The sequence below is a fragment of the Armigeres subalbatus genome, chromosome 1 (genome assembly GCF_024139115.2).
Source record: "Armigeres subalbatus isolate Guangzhou_Male chromosome 1, GZ_Asu_2, whole genome shotgun sequence".
Taxonomy (NCBI): Eukaryota; Metazoa; Arthropoda; class Insecta; order Diptera; family Culicidae; genus Armigeres; species Armigeres subalbatus.
In genome coordinates, this window is record NC_085139.1 from 29,661,861 (window position 1) to 29,683,156 (window position 21,296).

At 43.0% G+C, this 21,296-nt stretch overlaps 1 protein-coding gene across 1 annotated transcript; it reads left to right on the plus strand.

Annotated features, from left to right (window-relative positions):
• The first annotated feature begins 731 nt into the window (after positions 1 to 731).
• LOC134223398 (elongin-B) lies at positions 732 to 20,284 on the plus strand. The gene is made up of 3 exons (XM_062702537.1): positions 732 to 881; positions 1,005 to 1,260; positions 19,314 to 20,284. Exons 2-3 carry the CDS (start codon positions 1,258 to 1,260, stop codon positions 19,665 to 19,667), a joined length of 357 nt encoding a protein of 118 aa, XP_062558521.1. The 5' UTR covers positions 732 to 881; positions 1,005 to 1,257; the 3' UTR covers positions 19,668 to 20,284.
• Positions 20,285 to 21,296: the final 1,012 nt, after the last annotated feature.

Below are 21,296 nucleotides of genomic sequence, written 5' to 3' on the forward strand. Positions count from 1 at the left end.
AGAAGCAGTTTGAATTGCGCAGCGTCTCTGCTGTTCCTGCAAATTCACAAAAGGTCTCAATTAGAGAGAATGATGACTGTTGTATGTACATTTAATCAGAAATCAGAATGAATTATTTACCTACCATATGAGAAGAACGGTTCTTAAAACGCCTATTTTTCACGTCATCCGTCAGGGGCGGGACACGGAACGGAAACGAAGAGCGAAGAAATAGTCACTTGGATTTTACAATTAACTATCGGTGCGGAGCGAACTCGGCAAACCCGACAAACTTTTCTAGTGCGCGAGAGAATGTAAATAAACATGGTTGTCAACCATGCGCGAGCAACCGAGACGAACCAGCCACGGCCCACGGGCTGAAAGCCTCGTTAATAAAGACAAAAACAAATTCTGATCTGGTATCGTTTACGGCACCTGTGGGATGGGTCCGAGTCCGAGTCCCACAGTGCAGTGAGAGATAAGCTTCCATAATATTCAGAACATTTTCTGTATAGTACATCAATCAGATTTTAATTACAATTTGTCTAGAATTTATTATAAGCCTTTTAAAATGATCTTCCTATGCTGTGCTGTAGGATCTGTCAAAGTTCTTATTTTCACTTAGATTCGTCTATAGAAAATTTTGGCTTCAGTTTGACACCCAAATCGATTCTATTCGCACCACCCAGTTATTCAATGTAATAAAATATCACGTAATAAAGTTCGTAAACTGAACAGGCTACAATGCCTCATCGGCTTCGCAGTTGATTTAAAAACTGCACGAAAAACGACACTGCTGTCAAAACTTCTGTTGATTAAATGACAGCTAAGCATTTTATGACAAAAGTGAGTTTTCAAAGCAGTGGCGAACTTCGAGGAAGAAACTTTGCCCACGGTGAAAGGTAATTTTTGGTTCATTTGGATTCCAATTTCCTTAAAATATAGCATCGCCTTCAATTTCTAACCCGTCCACTATTTCCCACCCAAAAAAATTACATCAATGAACTGATTGGAATTCCTTTCAGGCGCATCATCAGGCAGAGCAACCGGACCGGCTGTTGTGCCAAGCGGCTGATTCAGTGTGCAAGCATTTCGTCTCCATCCAGTGAAGGACAAACGACTTAACCGTAAGCTGAGGCAGTCGCACGCAAGCAAAAGTGGAGGAATCGTGACCACAAGCAGGAATAACATCGGGAGGCAAACACAAGTCGAGCAGCGGACTAACGGCGAGAACAATAACAGCAGAGTGTACTCCATCCGCGGACCGAAGAAAAAAAAATGGTGAGTGTTATTTATGTTTTCCTTATCGCATCCAGCTGATTATCTGGCGCAAGATTTTGCAAATCTCGTAACCCGGTACCCGGTTCGATAGAGCTGAAGGTGAATGTGATTTTTTTTTTGGTTTCGCAAAAAAATCGAAACAGTACATACGAAACACTTGTTTAATAAGCTGATAAACGCACGATGATGACGAATGGACTTTGAACGAAATTGGGCTGCCCGCTGGCGTTGGATGGCGTGGTGTTCGATGACGAAATGATTAAATTTCGTCATCCCGTTCGGTGTTCAGTGTTTTGAACGAGGAGGAAACCAGATGCAAGTGCCGTTCCAGTAGTATTTCTCGCATGACCTCCAAGCGTGAATAGAATTTTCATAACAGTCTTACGTGCATTGTTGACGTACGAATGCACAGGGATGGTTCGATTTTTTCAATGTTGTATTTTGCACTTGGTTGATTTTTTAGAAATTGGAGAAGTTTTGTGATTTGCCAAAACAATGCAAAAAGGCGAACCATCAGAGAGAAGTAGGAAGTAAATAGAATGGATTTATTATCCATAATGCCGGGTCAGGCAAACCCTGACCCAACCAATACCTTGCCTAATATCCAACTCTGTGGTACTTATCAGGGTGTCGCTGGGTCGGGGGCCTCTCGTTAGGTATGTAGTACCACATCTACACTTTTTTCCCCTTTCAAGTTACGGTAAAGATGGGCATACCAGGAGTAGTAATCCTCATGCTTTTGTCATTTTTGTCTTAGGTTGAAGTCAACTAAACTTTCTTGTGAAAACTCATTTGTGGATATGTACGTTATGGGGAAGATATTGATTTGGAAAATGTATTGGAGGTAACCACTTTCCCTTCGATGACCCTACAGTACGCTAGACTGGTGCTTTAACCAACTAAGCTACGAAGGACCTCCGTCGGCCTTCGCAACATAGCGGCTACTGAACGAGCTTGAGATTCCCAAATTGGACGCATAGTCAAATCACTCGCAATCCATTTTCTCAAGCTAATACTTCCACATGTGTATAGTATACATCCACATTAGAGGAGCGTGAGTATTTAGAATGTCTGGCGGCTGTACACATTCTTTATCAGCAACTGTACTGATCAAGTGAGGTTGTGTAAGCTATTTGCCAGTCGGTCGTCAAGCTCAGACCCTACCGCATTGCGTAGGCAAGAGCACGCAACTCAGGTTCAGTACATAACATTGTAAACTAACCCCCCCTGGGGGTCGCGACCCACAGTTTGGGAACCTCTGCATTAAACGATTACAATCTTCTTAAAAAGGTGGTCAATGGTAAGTTAAAATCAAATAGGCTATGAATGCTGTTAAAAGCAGCTGCAGCAGCACGGAAAGGTTCATTCATGCCATACATTCGATTACGTGGAGAAAGGTGCAGGAAATCTAGACGCATTGTTCGTTCCGGAGCATATATATTTAATCTCATCAGAAGTTCCGGAGAGTCCATTTCACCAGTCGCGGTTTTGGCCACGAAGGCCACCTGCGATATATTCCTTCTCATTTGAAGAGTGTCAATACCAAGTAGTCTACATCGATCCTCATAGGCGGGAAGATGAGCGGGATCCCTCCATGGTAGGTGCCGAAGTGCATAACGCACGAATCTACGCTGCACGGTTTCTAGCCTTGAGATCCAGACGCTATGATAAGGGCTCCAAACTACAGCACAAAATTCAAGGATAGAACGAACTAAAGAGCAGTACAGAGATTTTTGGCAATGAGTATCCCGGAAGTCTTCAGTAAATTTGAAAATGAAACCGAGTTGCCGATTAGCTTTTGCGATGATGTCGTTATAGTGCGTATGTCATGTCCTGATCCAGTGTGACTCCTAAATCCTTAATCTTATTCACTCAAGGGTAGTACCAGAGATGCAATAACCAAAAACTATCGGCTTGTGTTTCCGGTAAAAGGAAATAGCATTACATTTTTGAATATAGGAGATTAGCAGAGCACCAGTTCGCCATTCTATCCACACGCGATTGCAGTTCTTCACAATCCCCGATGCTGTTCATAATCATAAACATTTTAAAATCATCTGCATAAAACAAACGACGTTTCTACAGAGCGCTTTGGATAGAAGCCGTGCTGTACAGTAGAAATGTACGTTTTACTGGCACTGAATAAAACGTCATTCATGATTATCTCGAATACCTTGGAGCAAGAACATAAGGATGTGATGCCTCGGTAATTTTGTACATTCCTTTTGTCGCCTTTTTTTGTAAACGGGAAACATGCGCGACATCTTCCATTCATCAGGAAACTTTCCCTCCTGGAGCGACAGTGTGAAAAATCTGGCTAAGTGGGTGGCCAGCGAGTTCGAACAATTCTTGAGCATAGAAGACGGAATACCATCCGGGCCGGCAGTGTACGAGCTTTTCAATTTTCTGATGGCTGACAGAACGGTCTGCTCATCGATTATAAACGCATGTAAATCCAAAACTTTTCTGAACTGATTTGCAACAGCTATTTGATCGGCGGTGGCCCTGGTGGCATTGAAGGTACTCAGGAAATTTCGAACGAACAAGTTACACTTTTCCAGCTCTGAATTGGCGGTTTCTTCTCCCAGATGCAAGCACGAAGGCAGACCTACTTCCTTTCGTTTGGAGTTAACAAACTACCAAAAACTGTTGGGATTTCTACGGAGTGATGTTTGCGTTCGAAGCAAGTAACGACGATAAAGGAATCGATTGTAAACACGATATGCAGTACTGGAACGGTTGAACTCCTGCTTCGTAATCAGCGTGCGATTGTTGCAGTACTGTCGCAATGCTTTTGCCCTACTTCGCTTTAGCCGACGCAGACGACTGTTCGACCAGGGAGGCTTAGGCTTTGGGCGACACAGGTGCACGTGCTCCGCAATTATACGACAAATTTGGCGAGTGAAATAATTAACAGCATCATCTACACAGAGGTCAAGCTCGATGGGTGACCAGTCAATACATGAGATAGCATCACAAATACTATCATAAACATCTCGGCGGTAGTCGTACATTTGGTGAACGTCAGAAGCATCGTCGAATGTAAACAGGCCCGGAAGGTTGACAACTATGTCCAGAGCAGGATGGTCAGCATCCAGGGAGATGAGGGGTTCGTTGGCTTCGGAAACGGTGCTAGTAGATTTAGCTGCATCGTTGGCGAGGACGAGATCCAGAAACCGACCATTTCTGTTAGGAACTCCATTGAGTTGAGTCAAGCCATTAGACGAAAAACCATCGGTCAATGCGGAGCTACTGGTGGACAAAACAGATTGGGGGTTCACATACATAAACCCGTCTTCCGATGCAACCCATTCCAAGTTCGGTTGATTATAGTCTCCTAGTTGCAAGACGAAGTCATTGAAGTCAAGGTTGGAACTAATAGAGCTTAAAGAGTTCATGTGATCCCGAATGCAATTTATGTCGCTACGCCGGTCTGGAGGTAGATAAAATACTCCTATGCTAACCAATCGATCTGTCGTAGAAATTCTAATCCATAACTGCTCCAATGCTATGCTTGTCAATGTAGAGTCAACGTAGCTATTAAAGCGTGTTGAGACTGCTATAAAACTCCTCCTCCGCGAGACTTAGTGCTGTTAGCTGAATTACGATCTGTACGGTAAACAGCAAACTTAGGACCGAATAGCTGTAAGCCGAGGATTTGTTCGTCTAGCCAAGTTTTCGTCAAAACAATTACGTCGTAGTCACATTCACTAGCAGCCAGTAGAAAGAGTCCACCTTAGTACGGAGCCCGCGCACATTCTGGTAGTAGATGCATGAGCAGGTAATTCACTAGGCGAAATGGATCCTCTGACCGGCAGGCTATCGTTAGAAACGTTGGATGATATAGCAGGCTGCTCGGGGTTGGAATCAGCGTCAACTGGATGGATACTGGAAGTAACAGACGTTACCGGAAGAGAATTGTTCGGGACGATATTGTACTTGCCTGCATTAACGGTTGGAAAGCCCTCCGTCCCAGACTCAATTACAGGACCGGGATGACTGCGGAACGCTGGCAGGATTGGCTCGACTGCAATGAGCGGATTGAGGGCTTCCATTGAGCTAGCAGGCGTGCATCCCGGTGAACGGTCGATTATTGGCATCCTAGACGTGTTATTAATCGGCAGTTCCGACGAGAGAATGGATTCAGCCATGTTTTCACTAAAAACCGGAGAACTTTCAGACAGAAAAGCGTTCATTGATGGTTGATACTTGCCGGAGAGAGGAGTGCGGAAGCCCCCGTCTCCAATCCTAAACACAGGACCAGGACGGCTGATGATCGTAGGCAGGAATGGCGCGACTGTGTTAAGTGGATTAGGGGCTTCCTCTGTGCTTGTGGCACTTATGCGTCCTGGTGACAAGCTGCAGGCATTGGCGAAGGAAATTTCCTCAGTACGGTTAGCATAAGTTTGTTTCGAAACCTGGTGAGTAGATGTATGCGGCAGACTGAAAGCGATGAATGAATCAGAATTGCATGGAACCTGATACGTGAAATCGTTGATTCCAGCGTTAACTTTTAGTTTTTGTTCAGGGGGTCCATTATACGCACGGGGTCCATTACTAGTACTCACTCCCTATGTTCAGTGAGATGAAAAATGGAACAGTTCCCCTACTACAAATGACACGAAGGCTTCGTCCTTTGGCTGAAAGGCCCGTGTCATCAGCAAACAAAGATTTTTGACACCCTGGTGGTAAATCAGGCAAGTCAGAAGTAAAAATGTTATACAATATGGGCCCCAGTTTGCTGCCTTGGGGAACACCAGCTCTTACAGGTAATCAGAGCTGGCATTTACTCACACACTGTGCACAATGAGGAGATTTTAATACACACCACAGAGAGTAACGCTGATACTCATTGTGTAACAAAGCCAACACGGTGAGTGAGGACGAAGACGAAGAGTGAGAGAATTATTCCGGTGAGAGTTGGGCCAACACAAAGTTGTGCCACTTAGTGCAATATTCTCGGAAACGATATCTTTTTCTACAAAGCTCGCTGAAATTTTTTGGAACACGCATATTTCGCCTTGAAATATTACACGGAGAAACACGTTTACTCATTAATGGGTACTTTTTCTTTGCTATCTCTTTCCCTTTGCTGAAAAATTTACCCATTTTGAGAGAATAAGTGGATCTACTCATTTAAATGAGTAAATCCACTTATTCTCCCAAAATGGGTAAATTTTTCAGCAGAGAGAAAGAGATAGCAGACTAAAAGTACCCATTAATGAGTAAACGATTTTTACCGGGTAGTTAATTACGTCTCAGTTAGAAACGGCGGGGTTTTAATAAAGTTTAATGCTCCATGCTAAAAAGTATAGCATTGGCAAATAAGGATTGAATAAAAAAGAATAAGAAGAAGAAGCCAAAAGATGATGTATGAAAGGAATGGCACGGGAAAGCAAGGTGAAATTTTTAAAACGCTTCTCGAAATTTCTAGAAGCAATTTAGATAAAACGGTTAACAGTACGGGGATGAACTTTCCTTGTATTGTATAATAAACACATAATTTTGATTTTAATTTTTATTTTGTGATATTGCACTTGTGAGAAGAGTTTTAAAAATTTAACCGAGTGCTTTCCCGTGCCATTTTTTTTTCAAATGTCTTTCCGCTTCTTCTTCTTCATGCAACCTTATTCGCCTAGAGACGGAAGGGGAGTTTAAACTGATTATTTTTAGCTTGGCGTAAATCATAAATCTTTTTTAAAACTATTTAACACAGAATTGTGCATAATAGACAGTGTTTTGCAATGAAATTTTATACACTTTCATACGGCCGTGAACATTATTTTGAAGATTGTAGACAATGAAATAACTTCATCTAATAATAAGGGTGGATCAGTATTTCGACGACAAACACACAAAACCCATTGTCAGAGCAGAAGTATATTAATTGGGCATGATGCTAACATCAAGAAAAAATTAGCACTGAAATGAAATAATGGAACTTTATATTGCACTTTTTGCACTTTATAAGAGTTTTGCGAGATTTTTTTCTCACCGTCATCTTTTTCTCACACTCAATACAATCAAAAAAGTTTGATTTTCCATGTATAATATTTGTGTGTGAGTGCTCAATCTGAAAACAAATAGACGTCAAATCATGGCGGGAATCGATTTAGTGTACACGCTTACATGTGACTAAAGGTTGGTATCGTGTTCAAAAGAAATTTCTTTTTCTATCTCAATCACATGTTAAATTCCGTTCACTGAATCGGAAAAGTAAAGAATCGAAACAAAATTCTTACAGCAGTATCCACATGAAAAGAACAAAAAACAAAATTGGCATTTTTAAGGTTCCCACGCAAAGTAATGGGAGCTGTCACTTTACTTTCGGAAAAATATTCTGCTCGATTATTCCGTAAGTAAAAGTGACAATTTGCTCCATGCAGATCAGTTGTCAAAATTCCTGTTGGTAATATTGAACAAAATTCCGTAACCTCTCTACTTTTTAAGTTGATACTGGCCTTAACGAGTAATGGGTTATAATTGGGTAAATTTCAGTAATAAAAATCGATCAACCCGAAATGAGAGTGAGTGTGAGAAAAAGAAGCGGGCAAATCACAATCTACACATAACTCTTCAAATTGGTGAAATCGGCAATATAAGTTCAATGTTTTCTGTTTTTGTTCCGAATTTAGAACCTTTATATTTACAAGATTACCTGACAGAAATTGTATTTAGAAATCGTCTCGTCAGTAACTTATTTTAAAGCGGTGGGGCGGAATAATGTTGGTAGTACCAGGTTTCTAAATAGCTTTGCCCACAGACATCCCAAAAGCCAGCAAAAACAAAAATAACTTATTACGCATAAATAATATCAACATCAACAGCTACGTTAAACTTTATTTGGCAATGTTAATTTTCATTCTGTTTGATTCACCGTTTTGTCAAAACTCATTGAGGAACACGGTGTGTTATTTCATCATTTATCCTCAACTCTTTGTGTCTGGCATATGCATTCGCTGCAGAGTAGAAACACAAAGAGGACTCACTGCGTTGTGGAAGAGAAAGAATGAGCGATAAGCGAAACACACTCTCTGCGGTCTTTTTGAGGAGTGCAAAAGACACGCACATTTCGACTACTCTGAGGAGTATGCCAGCCCTGCAGGTAATACTTACTTGATACTTGATGGGCTACAGCTCTTCGATGAACCTACGCCGAATGGAGTATCCTCCTCCACTGGACTCGATCCTGGGCCAATCGCTTCCAGTCGCCCTGAAACTTGAGCGCCCTCAGGTCCTCTTCAACTGCAAAAAGCCATCGTGTACGCGGCCTTCCACGAAGCCTGCGGCCTCTTCCGGGTTCTCTAATACATCTTATCTTCGCATGACGTTCTTCCGGCATACGAACAGCGTGACCAGCCCACCGTAGTCTGCCGTGTTGTATAAGTTTAATAATATCCAGCCCTTTATATACCTGGTACAATTCGTGATTCATGCGACGCCGCCAGATACCGTTCTCCTGTTTACCGCCGAGTATTGTCCGCAGCACCTTACGCTCAAACACTCCGAGAGCTCTCCGATCAGCCTCTTTTAACGTCCATGTTTCATGGGCGTATAAAGCCACCGGAAGAATCAGAGTAGTATACAGCGCGAGTTTTGTTTTCGTTTGCAGACTACGGGACTTAGCAAGGCTGTTAGCAAGACGAATTCCTCGACCACCTCGAAGGTATCCCCGTCTATCGTAACACTGCTTCCCAGACGGGCCCTGTCGCGCTCGGTTCCGTTTTATTTTCGTATTAAATACATAACAAAGTTTCATGACAACAAATAAAATGTTGACAAGTAGAAGTCAGTAAATAGTTACAATGTGGCAATCAAGACCAGAATGTTTCAGTTACTGTAACATGGAAATGATACGGATGGATGACAGCACAACTTAATGTGAGACCGTATAGTTAATTACATAGTAGCTCAATTTTTTGCGCTTTTTTGGTTGCACTAGTGTTACAGATACAGTTACAGTTAATAAAATTTCACATAAATTGTTGTCGCATATAGCTCACCGCAATCCAATTGTGACAATCTGTGGATCCTATATAGAGAGAGCATAGGAAGTACGTGTCCTACTGTCCTGTGGAATATTTTTCATAAATTCAATATCAGTTTGTTCATCTCAAAAGCATGTACTGCGCAGGTGCGCTACAGCGTTAAAACTCGTTTTGAACAACTTGACTACGACCGAAAGCTGGGTAACTAATTGCAGAGAAACCTATTTTATCATAGGAGATGCGCGGGACTACAATTTTCTTGCTATCATAAACGGTTTCGATAGAATACAGAATAACTTTCTGTAACCTGAATATGTATAGCAATTCTTGCCGGACATCAGGTGACATTAACAGGGTGTCTACTCATCTATACACACAAAATTTCCTGATTTTTTCAGGTGCTTCACATCAATTTTCAGGTAAAAACAATCGTTCCATGTGTAAATTTCTGCAGCACAATAATCAATTCAGACAAGTAAATATTGCAAAAACCGTTTTTCAAAAGTAGGAAAGTTGCTTCAGAATTTCCGTCGAAATTCTCGAACCTTCTTCCGAGAATTCATTCAGGAATTCCTTGAATTTCTTGAAAAAATCCCTCAGAAATATCTTCGTAAAATTCTTTGGGGATTTCCTCAGATATTTTTTTTATTCTTCTAGACTTCCTTTGGGAATTTCATCGGAAATTTATATGTAAAAGTCCTCCGGAAATTTAGGGGGTTTGGTGTCAGGCCTTGCAAGCCAGCCTTTAAAAAATCATAAGCAACGAACAATCAACAAGAGAGTACGGACCGGAACCATCGGCGAAGACCACTGCGACGAAAAGGGACTAGCGATTGGAAACTCGGTTCGTGGAGCTACAAATCTCTCAACTTCATCGGGAGCACACGCATACACGCCGATGTGCTCAAGGACCGTGGATTCGGCATCGTAGCGCTGCAGGAGGTTTGTTGGAAGAGATCAATGGTGCGAACGTTTAGAGGTAATCATACCATCTACCAGAGCTGCGGCAACACACACGAGCTGGGAACAGCTTTCATAGTGATGGGCGATATGCAAAGGCGTGTGATCGGGTGGTGGCCGATCAATGAAAGAATGTGCAGGTTGAGGATCAAAGGCCGGTTCTTCAACTTCAGCATAATCAACGTCCATAGCCCACACTCCGGAAGCACTGATGATGATAAGGACGCATTCTACGCGCAGCTGGAACGTGAGTACGACAGCTGCCCAAGCCACGACGTCAAAATCATCATAGGAGATTTGAACGCTCAGGTTGGCCAAGAGGAGGAGTTTAGACCGACTATTGGAAAGTTCAGCGCTCACCGGCTGACGAAAGAAAACGGCCTACGACTAATTGATTTCGCCGCCTCCAAGAATATAGCCATTCGCAGCACCTACTTCCAACACAGCCTCCCGTATCGGTACACTTGGAGATCACCACTGCAGACAGAATCACAAATCGACCACGTTCTGATTGATGGACGGCACTTCTCCGACATTATCGACGTCAGGACATATCGTGGCGCTAACATCGACTCTGACCACTATCTGGTGAGGGTTAAACTGCGCCCAAAACTATCCGTCATCAACAATGTTCGGTACCGACGACCGTCGCGGTACGACCTAGAGCGACTGAAGCAACCTGATGTCGCCACTGCATACGCGCAGCATCTCGAGGCAGCGTTGCCGGAAGAGAGTGAGCTCGATGGGGCCCCTCTTGAGGACTGCTGGAATACAGTCAAAGCAGCCATTAACGACGCAGCGGAGAACAACGTCGGGTATATGGGTCGAAGTCGACGGAACGATTGGTTCGACGAAGAGTGCAGACAGATTCTGGAGGAGAAGGACGCAGCGCGGGCGGTCGCGCTGCAGTAAGGTACCCGGCAGAACGTGGAACGTTATAGACGGCAGCGGAGACAGCAGACTCGCCTTTTTCAGGAGAAGAAACGCCGCCTGGAAGAAGCGGAGTGCGAGGAGATGGAACAGCTGTGCCGTTCTCAAGATACACGCAAGTTCTATCAGAAGCTCAACGCATCCCGCAAAGGCTTCGTGCCGCGAGCCGAAATGTGCCGGGATAAGGATGGGAGCATCTTGACGGACGAACGTGTGGTGATCGAAATGTGGAAGCAGCACTACGAGGAACATCTGAATGGCGCTGAGAGTACAGGCAGTGAAAGTCAAGGCAGCGGAGGAGATGACTACGTCAGTTCAGCGGACGATGGAAGCCAACCAGCCCCCACCTTGAGGGAAGTTAAGGAGGCCATTCAACAGCTAAAGACCAATAAAGCAGCTGGTAAGGATGGTATCGGAGCTGAGCTCATCAAGATGGGTCCGGAAAAGCTGGCCACTTGCCTGCACAAACTGATAGTCAGAATCTGGGAAACCGAACAGCTACCGGAGGAGTGGAAGGAAGGGGTTATATGCCCCATCTACAAGAAAGGCGACAAACTGGAGTGTGAGAACTTTCGAGCGATCACCATCCTTAATGCCGCCTACAAAGTGATATCCCAGATCATCTTCCGTCGTCTGTCATCATTAGTGAACGAGTTCGTGAGAAGTTATCAAGCCGGCTTCGTTGACGGCCGCTCGACAACGGACCAGATCTTTACTGTACGGCAAATCCTTCAAAAATGCCGTGAATACCAGGTCCCAACGCACCATCTGTTCGTTGATTTCAAGGCGGCATACGACAGTATAGACCGCGTAGAGCTATGGAAAATTATGGACGAGAACAGCTTCCATGGGAAGCTTACCAGACTGATCAAAGCAACGGTGGATGGTGTGCAAAACTGTGTGAAGATTTCGGGCGAACACTCCAGTTCGTTCGAATCGCGCCGGGGACTAAGACAAGGTGATGGAATTTCGTGCCTGTTGTTCAACATTGCGCTAGAAGGTGTCATGCGGAGAGCCGGGTGTAACAGCCGTGGTACGATTTTCAACAGATCCAGTCAATTTATTTGCTTCGCGGATGACATGGACATTGTCGGCCGAACATTTGCAAAGGTGGCTGTTACACCCTCCGGGTGCAAGAAAACGATCTCAAGTGGGTTGGTGAACGAACTCAACTAAAAATATATTTTCATTAATACTTAAACATATAAACAATACAATAAACATACAATCTAGTTTTCTCCCACAACAACAAATCTCTTCCTGCTATCTACCTCTATAGGCAAGCGGACGATTCTAAATAAATAATTTAATTCAGTTACAAACAAATTTACAAACTACCAAGGAACGAACTCACAGTAAGTAACGGTAATATGATCTATGCAAGACGATAACGAAACAGGGACTTCAATACAAAGGCTTCGTTACAGCAATGATCTACAAATAACACAATGAATACATCATCTACGCTACACTACAATATTCACAATACTCAACAAATTCTCACATTCAATCTTTCACAATGATACTATCATACACACATTTCATATACGATGGAGAAAGAACCATCTTCCTTCATTCCTTTTTGCTCTTGTTGTGGTCGTCCCGCATTGTATGTGCTGCGGCGACGCTAAGTGACAACAAAACGAAACGCGTTCGCCGCATCCTAGGTCGGTCGCGTTCGCATCATTCACCCTTTCAGGGCCGTCGGAATTACCCACGGCAACAGTGGCAGAACTGTACACCCGCCTGAAACGTGAAGCAACAAAAGTTGGACTGGTGGTGAATGCGTCAAAGACAAAGTACATGCTTGTGGGCGGAACCGAGCGCGACAGGGCCCGCCTGGGAAGCAGTGTTACGATAGACGGGGATACCTTCGAGGTGGTCGAGGAATTCGTCTACCTCGGATCCTTGCTAACGGCTGACAACAACGTTAGTCGTGAAATACGAAGGCGCATCATCTGTGGAAGTCGGGCCTACTACGGGCTCCAGAAGAAACTGCGGTCGAAAAAGATTCGCCACCGCACCAAATGTGTCATGTACAAGACGCTTATAAGACCGGTTGTCCTCTACGGACATGAAACATGGACAATGCTCGAGGAGGACTTGCAAGCACTCGGAGTATTCGAGAGACGGGTGCTTAGGACCATCTTTGGCGGTGTGCAAGAAGACGGTGTGTGGCGGCGAAGAATGAACCATGAGCTCGCCCAACTCTACGGCGAACCCAGTATCCAAAAGGTAGCTAAAGCCGGAAGGGTACGATGGGCAGGACATGTTGCAAGAATGCCGGACAGCAACCCTGCAAAGATGGTGTTCGCTTCCGATCCGGCAGGTACGAGACGACGTGGAGCGCAGCGAGCGAGATGGGCAGACCAGGTGCAGAACGACTTGGCGAGCGTGGGGCGTTTTCGAGGATGGAGAGATGCGGTCTCGAACCGTGCATTGTGGCGTCAAATTGTTGATTCAGTGTTATCTGTTTAGATGTTAACTAAATAAATGAAATGAAATGAATATGTAAAAAAAAATCATTTGTAAATTTCATTAGGAATTCATTTGGATTTGAAATCGGTATTTCCTTTAGATAAACTTTAGAATACATCTACATCATTCTTTGAATATTCTTTTAAGAATGCGTTCGAGAATACCTTTAGAAATTCTCTTGAAAATTACTTTAAGAATTCTTCGGGAAAATCTATTAAAGCCATTAACGCAATACAACGGAACGGCGACGGAAACGGCAAATTTGACAGAAAATATATGGGCTAACTGTCAAATTTTCCGTTTCCGTCGCCGTTCCGTTGTATTGCGTTTGGGGCTTAAGAGTTCCTATGAGAATTCTTTCAAAAATTAGTTAATAAACATCTATCACACAATCTTTGAGTTTTTTTTTCAAAAATTCCGTTAGATTCTTCATTGGGAATTTTTTAAATAATCCATTCGGAAATTACTTCTGAATTTTTTGTAGAAATTCCTCCACAAATTCTTTCGGGAACTCATCTTGAAAATTCCTCCATGAATAATTTAGTAAATAACGCTTACAATTCCTATGGATACTCCATTACTAGTTCCTTTGGAAAATATTCCCGAAATTCCTTTGAAATAAAATCCAGAAATCGTAAGTTCCTCCAGAAATTGCTTTAAAAATTATTAGCAATGTTGTATTTCTTTCATACATTCCTGAATAATTTTAGAGGGAATTCTCAAAAGAATTTACGAAGCGATCTCTAATTGATTTCCCAAAAAAAAATTCAGAATTCTTCAGGAAGTGCTCCGGAAATTCTCCAGGAGTTCTTTTAAGATGGCAAAACGTTTTTTTTTGCCCATAGATCGAAAAAACAGTCCATAAATGTTGAATACAATTTTAATTGTATGATTCGATTAGTGCCTTTATTCAAAGTTATGAATCTTCTTCATCTTTGAGAGAGTTTTACGCACGATACTTTGATCACCGGGCCAACTAAGGAGCAAAATGTATGGATTACTGTTCAACATAAGAGATGCCATGCCAATTATACGCACGTCCTCCAGGTGCCACATCTGCTTCAACTCTTCCGCCAAGTCGTAGTACTTCGTTATCTTGTTGGAGAATGCTGTTTGGACATTATGGTCTAGCGATACAGCAATGTCGAAGCTTCATCCTTTTTGCAATGTTACCCGCTTCATCCTTTTGTCGAAGACCACAATATCGGACCGATTGGCACGAAGTGTCTTTGCAACTGCTGAATCTGGAAACACATAGTGCTTGTATATTGGTGATGCCTCTTCCTCCTACTGTTCGTGGCAGGGTGACTCTCAAATGATAGCCATAGTAGTGTTGGTTGAGTGCTTTGATAAGAGGGTTCATGGCAAGGCAAAACCATAGAGGACTAAAGGTATCGCCTTGGAATATGCCCCTCCTGATGCTGAGAGTCCTGGACCGTGACACATTTTCTCCATCGGTAATGTGTAGGAATGTGCTCCACATCCCCATAGCGTGCTGCATTAGCCTGATGACATTACCGTCTATCTTATACAACTGCAGTACCTTAAGAAGGTACGAGTGAGGTACTGAGTTGTATGCCATTTTATAGTCGATATACGCCATGCTCAGATTTCTAGGCCTGTGTCCTGCCCAACAACGACCTCGTGTGTTGCGTCGACAACCTTTTTGTTCCTAGGTCGCAATGGTTCTGCACCCACCTCGCTATTACCTATGACAGTACTTTGTACCGACTAGAAATGCACGATTAATTAATTGATTAATTATTTTAGAGCGTCTTAGGGGAAATGCTACAAGGTTAAAAGACTATTATTCTTCCATTTACTTCCACTATTAACTTTTTTATGTATCAACAAGCAGATACGCATTTCGTTTCCTACTTGGAAACTTCTTCAGTGTTTGTTATCGACTGAAGAAAAACATTGCTCATTAACTTTAAATATGGTGTGTAGGTAGAACTGTAGGTAAAAAATTAGGGCATGTCGCTTGAACCGATTCGTCGTCGTCCCGTGGGTAGTAATCTAAACAGCCAGGTATATCCGTTTCCTTGATCTTTGTTAAGTAAGTTTATTTGTTTTTGTTTGTAAATTTCTAAGCTTTCCGCTACGTCAAGTTTCCAAGGGTTTTGTATTTGTCTGAGAAGTGATATGTTGTCTTTGGTTAATTGATGATCTTCGTTAAATATATGTTCGGCTACTTTAGATTTGAAATGATAATGTATACCTTTTTCAGTGTATTTGTTTGCTTTAGTTACTTCCCCATAAAAAATCCTCCCGACTTTCCCCCAGACTAAATCGGTTCTCGTCGGTACGATCGACCGATGATATTCCCGACGAATTTATAGATTGTTTCACCGAGCCTTATGTGATTTTTACAGGGGAGCCATCCGACGCGACGTTAAACGAAATCGGTAGACTAATATCTACTAAATCGAATGAATAATAGGTCAGTTTCGTTTTAAATAGGGTGTGATAAAACCAGTCGAAATAGAGTGATTAATCGACTTATTAAATGTTATTATTGAGCGAACCCGACCAAATCTGTAGATTGATCGGTGTGGAAAATAATGAAATCAGACGAAATAGGGTGATTTATCGAATTATAAAATTTCATCATTAAGCGAATCAACCGTTTAAAATACAAGGGGGACCAAATTTCGGCTGAACTTTTACTGAGGTGTATAAGACCCAATTTATGAACATTCAAACTTCATGATTTTTAAAACAAGATCACGGAATCTTTGCACGGGTCTCTCTTCTTGGTTTTAAATGTTACCAAGCTATTCCAAGCTATAAATGAGCATTAGGAGATTGTATTAAAACATATTCACTACCTCTGAGAATCACTTGTACTAACATATGTTAAAATCTATCAAACGTGATCACTTACCTTTATTAACCGCTTACTACCAGACAACTATTTTCCGGATGTTCCGGAATATGTCACAAACTAAAAATATTATAAATCAGGTCTTTTTCACTTAACTAAATGTCAAATACTCACTTTGCTTTATTCGAGCTTTACTCTATGTTCATAAACACAAGGACCCGATTTCGTCTGTTCAATAATCAGACGATCAAAATAAGCAACAAATACACAATCAATCGATTATTTTACCGATGAAATAGGCACCGATTGCTCGCGACTTAATCTTACAATGAATCTGGCGGTGAAAATATGTAGCCTACGACAATCGACGTCGTCGGTGTAAAAATAGGTCTATTTGGTAGGCACCCGATTTCATCGGGTGATCGTGAAATTTCGGAGCTGTCAAATTTTTTATGGGGTTCTGCCAAATTTCAAATCTGAAGTAGCCGAACATATATTTAACGAAGATCATCAATTAACCAAAGACAACATATCACTTCTCAGACAAATACAAAACCCTTGGAAACTTGACGTAGCGGAAAGCTTAGAAATTTACAAACAAAAACAAATAAATTTACTTAACAAAGATCAAGGAAACGGATATACCTGGCTGTTTAGATTACTACCCACGGGACGACGACGAATCGGTTCAAGCGATATGCCCTAATTTTTTACCTACAGTTCTACCTACACACCATATTTAAAGTTAATGAGCAATGTTTTTCTTCAGTCGATAACAAACACTGAAGAAGTTTCCAAGTAGGAAACGAAATGCGTATCTGCTTGTTGATACATAAAAAAGTTAATAGTGGGTGTAAATGGAAGAATAATAGTCTTTTAACCTTCTAGAAATGCACGTTATTGGTCTGCACTTGGCTGGATTCAGAGTGTTCCGATCCTTCGGCAGATGATAAGTGACACCCCTAGTGATGAATTGCGGTAGCTGCCCGGCGTTATCTAGTACCGTGTTGAAGCATTACACCATCCGCCCGTGGACCGTTGAGTTTTTTATACCAGAAATTATGCACAAAATCGAGTCCTGGTGCAGCCCAATTCCTGGTATACCGGGTAGCCTCACTTATGTCTTGGGCGGTCACGTTGATATCGGTCATATCTCTAATTCCACCACAATATCGATATTCTTCTGCTCATCGCCGTTGTGTATGACGGGGTTCTCCCATAGATTGGACCAAAACTGCGTGACTTCTCCAATCTCCAGAAGACCCTCGCCAAAATCGGCTTTGTCGTTTCGGATGTGGTTGTAGAACTCCCTTTCGTTGATGTTGAACATTCGATTTTGCTCCTTCCTCTTCGAACATTCTCCATAACGTCGCAATCATTTAACAAGAGCACTCAACCGCTGTACATGGGTGTCGAGAATCTCAGTTATGTTCGCCTCGGTGAGACCACGGAGTTCTGTGGGTTTCACAATTTCAGCAACATTCCGAACTAGCCTTGTTGATCGATTCCCCTGCTTGTACTGTGTTAATCGACCAACCTTTGACCGCAGTGTGGCGATGCGGGTCTCCAGACGTCGCATCCACGCGGGTTTTCGTGCTTTGGGGCGTGCGCGTCCATCACTCTCACCTTGTGGACGCGTTCGCAATCCCAACGTTCTTACAACAGCCACTGCAGCCGAATACACGATACATTGCAGCTCCTCAAGGTTCTCCACGGTTTCCAAGTACTGTGGCAAAATATCCTGGTTAAGGATGCTTACTGTACTCGTCAACCGATAGGAGTACTGCAACTTGGGTATCCGGTGTCGGGACATGGGGTCTGTCCCACGGAACTGTGTAACTGCTGTGCCCATATGATTAGCTAGTTCGTCTTGCAATTGCTGTCGTTGCAATTCAACTGTTGGTCCTAGAGCGGCGGGTGCAATCGAATCGCGACGGTCACTTGCGATTGATGCATCCAACCCAACAGAACTTCTTCTCGACGTATCGCTCGATCTTGATGTACTCTACGTCTTCTGGAGTCAGCATATTATGTGACATAATAGCTCTCTGGCGTGTGTACAACTTGTTCTGGTCAAGCTGGGGTGCAAACCGAGGGAAACTCTCATTGAACATCTCCAGCATCGCCGGTCTGCCGGACATATCCGTCTCCATCCTGGTGCAAACGTAGTAGCAACGGGTCACGTACTGATTCATCTTCCTTGTCCACATGATCCGTTGCCGTCGGCGGCCCGCTAACGTGAGTGATTGACGTCGATCCACCACAGCAACATCAGCAGGTGCAGCATTGCTTTGGTGATTTCTTCTGCTGCCGTTTCTGTTTTGCCTTGTCGGCACGGGCTGAGCCCGATGACTAGAGGGTCGCTGTTGTACCTCTCCTCTGTTGCATTATTATTATTATTATAGAATTTTGGCACTTCCTCAGCAAGCGTGCTGGGAATTTTCAGCTACCTCGGGCCATCTGAATGCCAATGTAGCAATTCAGCTGATAGTCCTCCTGCGCCAGATGCAGGGCACTGAATCCGCTTCACACACAGCGCGATGGATTTCGTGGCGGTTCTGACTTTCCACGAAGTATCTTCGCAACTGCTGGATCTGGGAAACACATAGTGTTTGTATATCGGTGACGCCTCTTTCTCCTACTGTACGTGGCAGGGTGACTCTCTCAATGGACGATTTTGGATGGCGCATGCGATGCTTAGTGAACGCCACTCATACTGCTGGTTCTAACCTGTTCTAACGCCTCCAAGTCAGTCTTGGTCCACTTCACCACCCATAAACTGTATGTCAACAAGGGCACGGCAAACGTGTTTATTATTATTATTATTCGCAATAACTAAAAAAGTTTACTTTTTCTTTCTCAACCCGCAGGATGTCTTCATGATGATCAGACGGAAGAAGACCACCATCTTCACCGATGCCAAAGAAACCACGCCGGTCCACGAGCTTAAGCGAATGATCGAAGGAATCCTGAAAGTGCCTCCCCGGGACCAGCGCCTGTACAACAAGGACAACCAACTGATGGACGACGACCGGACGCTGCAGGACTGCGGTATAACGGTGGCCACAGCCAAGGCACAGTGCCCGGCCCAGCTCGGTTTGGCCGTCCGGGAAAACAGCGGCGATTTCGAGCAGCTGGATCTGACTCCGTACTCGCTGCCCCCGGATCTACCGGACGTGATGAACAAACAGGACGCCGCCAACGGACAGGATCAGCTTGCCTAATGACGGGGTTTGGGGCTGCGCAATTAGTTTCGTACTCCTACACACCCTATACCTACACAATGATTGCACTACTTACTGATGTAAAGGTCGCGCGGGCGGGCGGGGTTGCTTAGCACTACACTTTTCATTGCTACTTTGGCTATCACTTGAACATAGCAATCAATCTTTTAATTTAAAGCAAAATCAAACTCCATTGTTTTCCCCCACATACCTAAAACAACAGTTTACTGGACATTCATCCCCATTAAAAAAAACGTTCGCAGGCAATAACAGTGGGAAAGATTTCCCCAGAGTATAGTACTCCATCGTAACCCGCTGGGATTTGTTATAATTTCTGTTTTGATAATCGTGTCACAGTGGAAGCAGTTTTTGGGACTCGATTCGAGAACGGTAGCCTAATACACATACACAGAGAGAATGAATTGCACGGTTGTTTCAACTTTTTAGTTTTATATATATTTTCGAAAGACCACGACAGGGTGGAAGGATATCAAAGTTTTCAGAGCATGTGCTACCAGCTACGGAGAAAGGTCGTTATCCCTTCATGTGTATTTTTTATTTGAATTTTATCATTGTAATTAAATTATGAAATAAATTATGCTCGATATTGGGAAAGAGATCGTGTTTAGATTTTTGGAACCATACTTGAAGAATTTCAAAGAAAAATAGGACGAGGCGAGATATTTCCATCCTGTTTAAAAGCTTGCTTTGACACATTTAAGGTCAACTTCCCAGTTTTTATTTTGCAAACGCACACACAGTTGTATCCATTACATCTCCTGAGAGGCCAACAGATATCGTAAGATCATTTTGGGATTGTTGTAACCGTAACCAAGGAAATGTAACTGGACAAAACTATTTATTTCAACTGACTTGGTTAATGGTCGGCTAACTAATGGCAAGTAATAAAACTTTTATTGAAGGCACAGCCTACATGGATAGGCCTGCTACATCTCCGCCTCTTAGAAAATGTCATACGATGATGGCCATCTTGGGATTCTTGATTCACGCATGGAGCGACGTACAGAACTGTCAAATGGTTCAGCTGACACTGTAACGAGCCTTCGGGTCGTTACAATTATTGTAAATATTTTATTGGTTATTATTGTTCTTAGTTTCTTGTTAAATGTTTTCGTTTGTATTTACGGTTAAAATAAATTAAATAGAATAAAGTTGAACAAATTCCGAGAATTAAAAAAAAGATAAACCAGCCTAATGAGAAAATAGGTATAGTTCATTGTGTTCATTTATGCATTTCCCCTCAATAAAATGGTTAATGAGATCTAAGCCAGGTGGTGAGATACCGTGGAATTAAATTGCGTAAGCCACCCAAGATTGCTTGATCCCGTAAAATTTGCATATGAGCTTCGGCGTGCATCGACCTGTTGGGATTCTTTTGATAAATTCTTTGACCTTTCCCGAAGTCCCTCTCACATGGACAGAAAGGTGGCTGACTTAGGCTGTTTGTGTGAAGAGACGCGAACATGCGCGAAAATGATTGTCATGAGCATGAGAGCAACCGTCGGTATCGCGAATTTATCTTCGTGATTTCCGGTGACGAAATTAATTCGGCGGTTAATCTGAGGATTCAATCTAAAACCCTTTCCCATAGTTTCTTAGCTAGTTAGT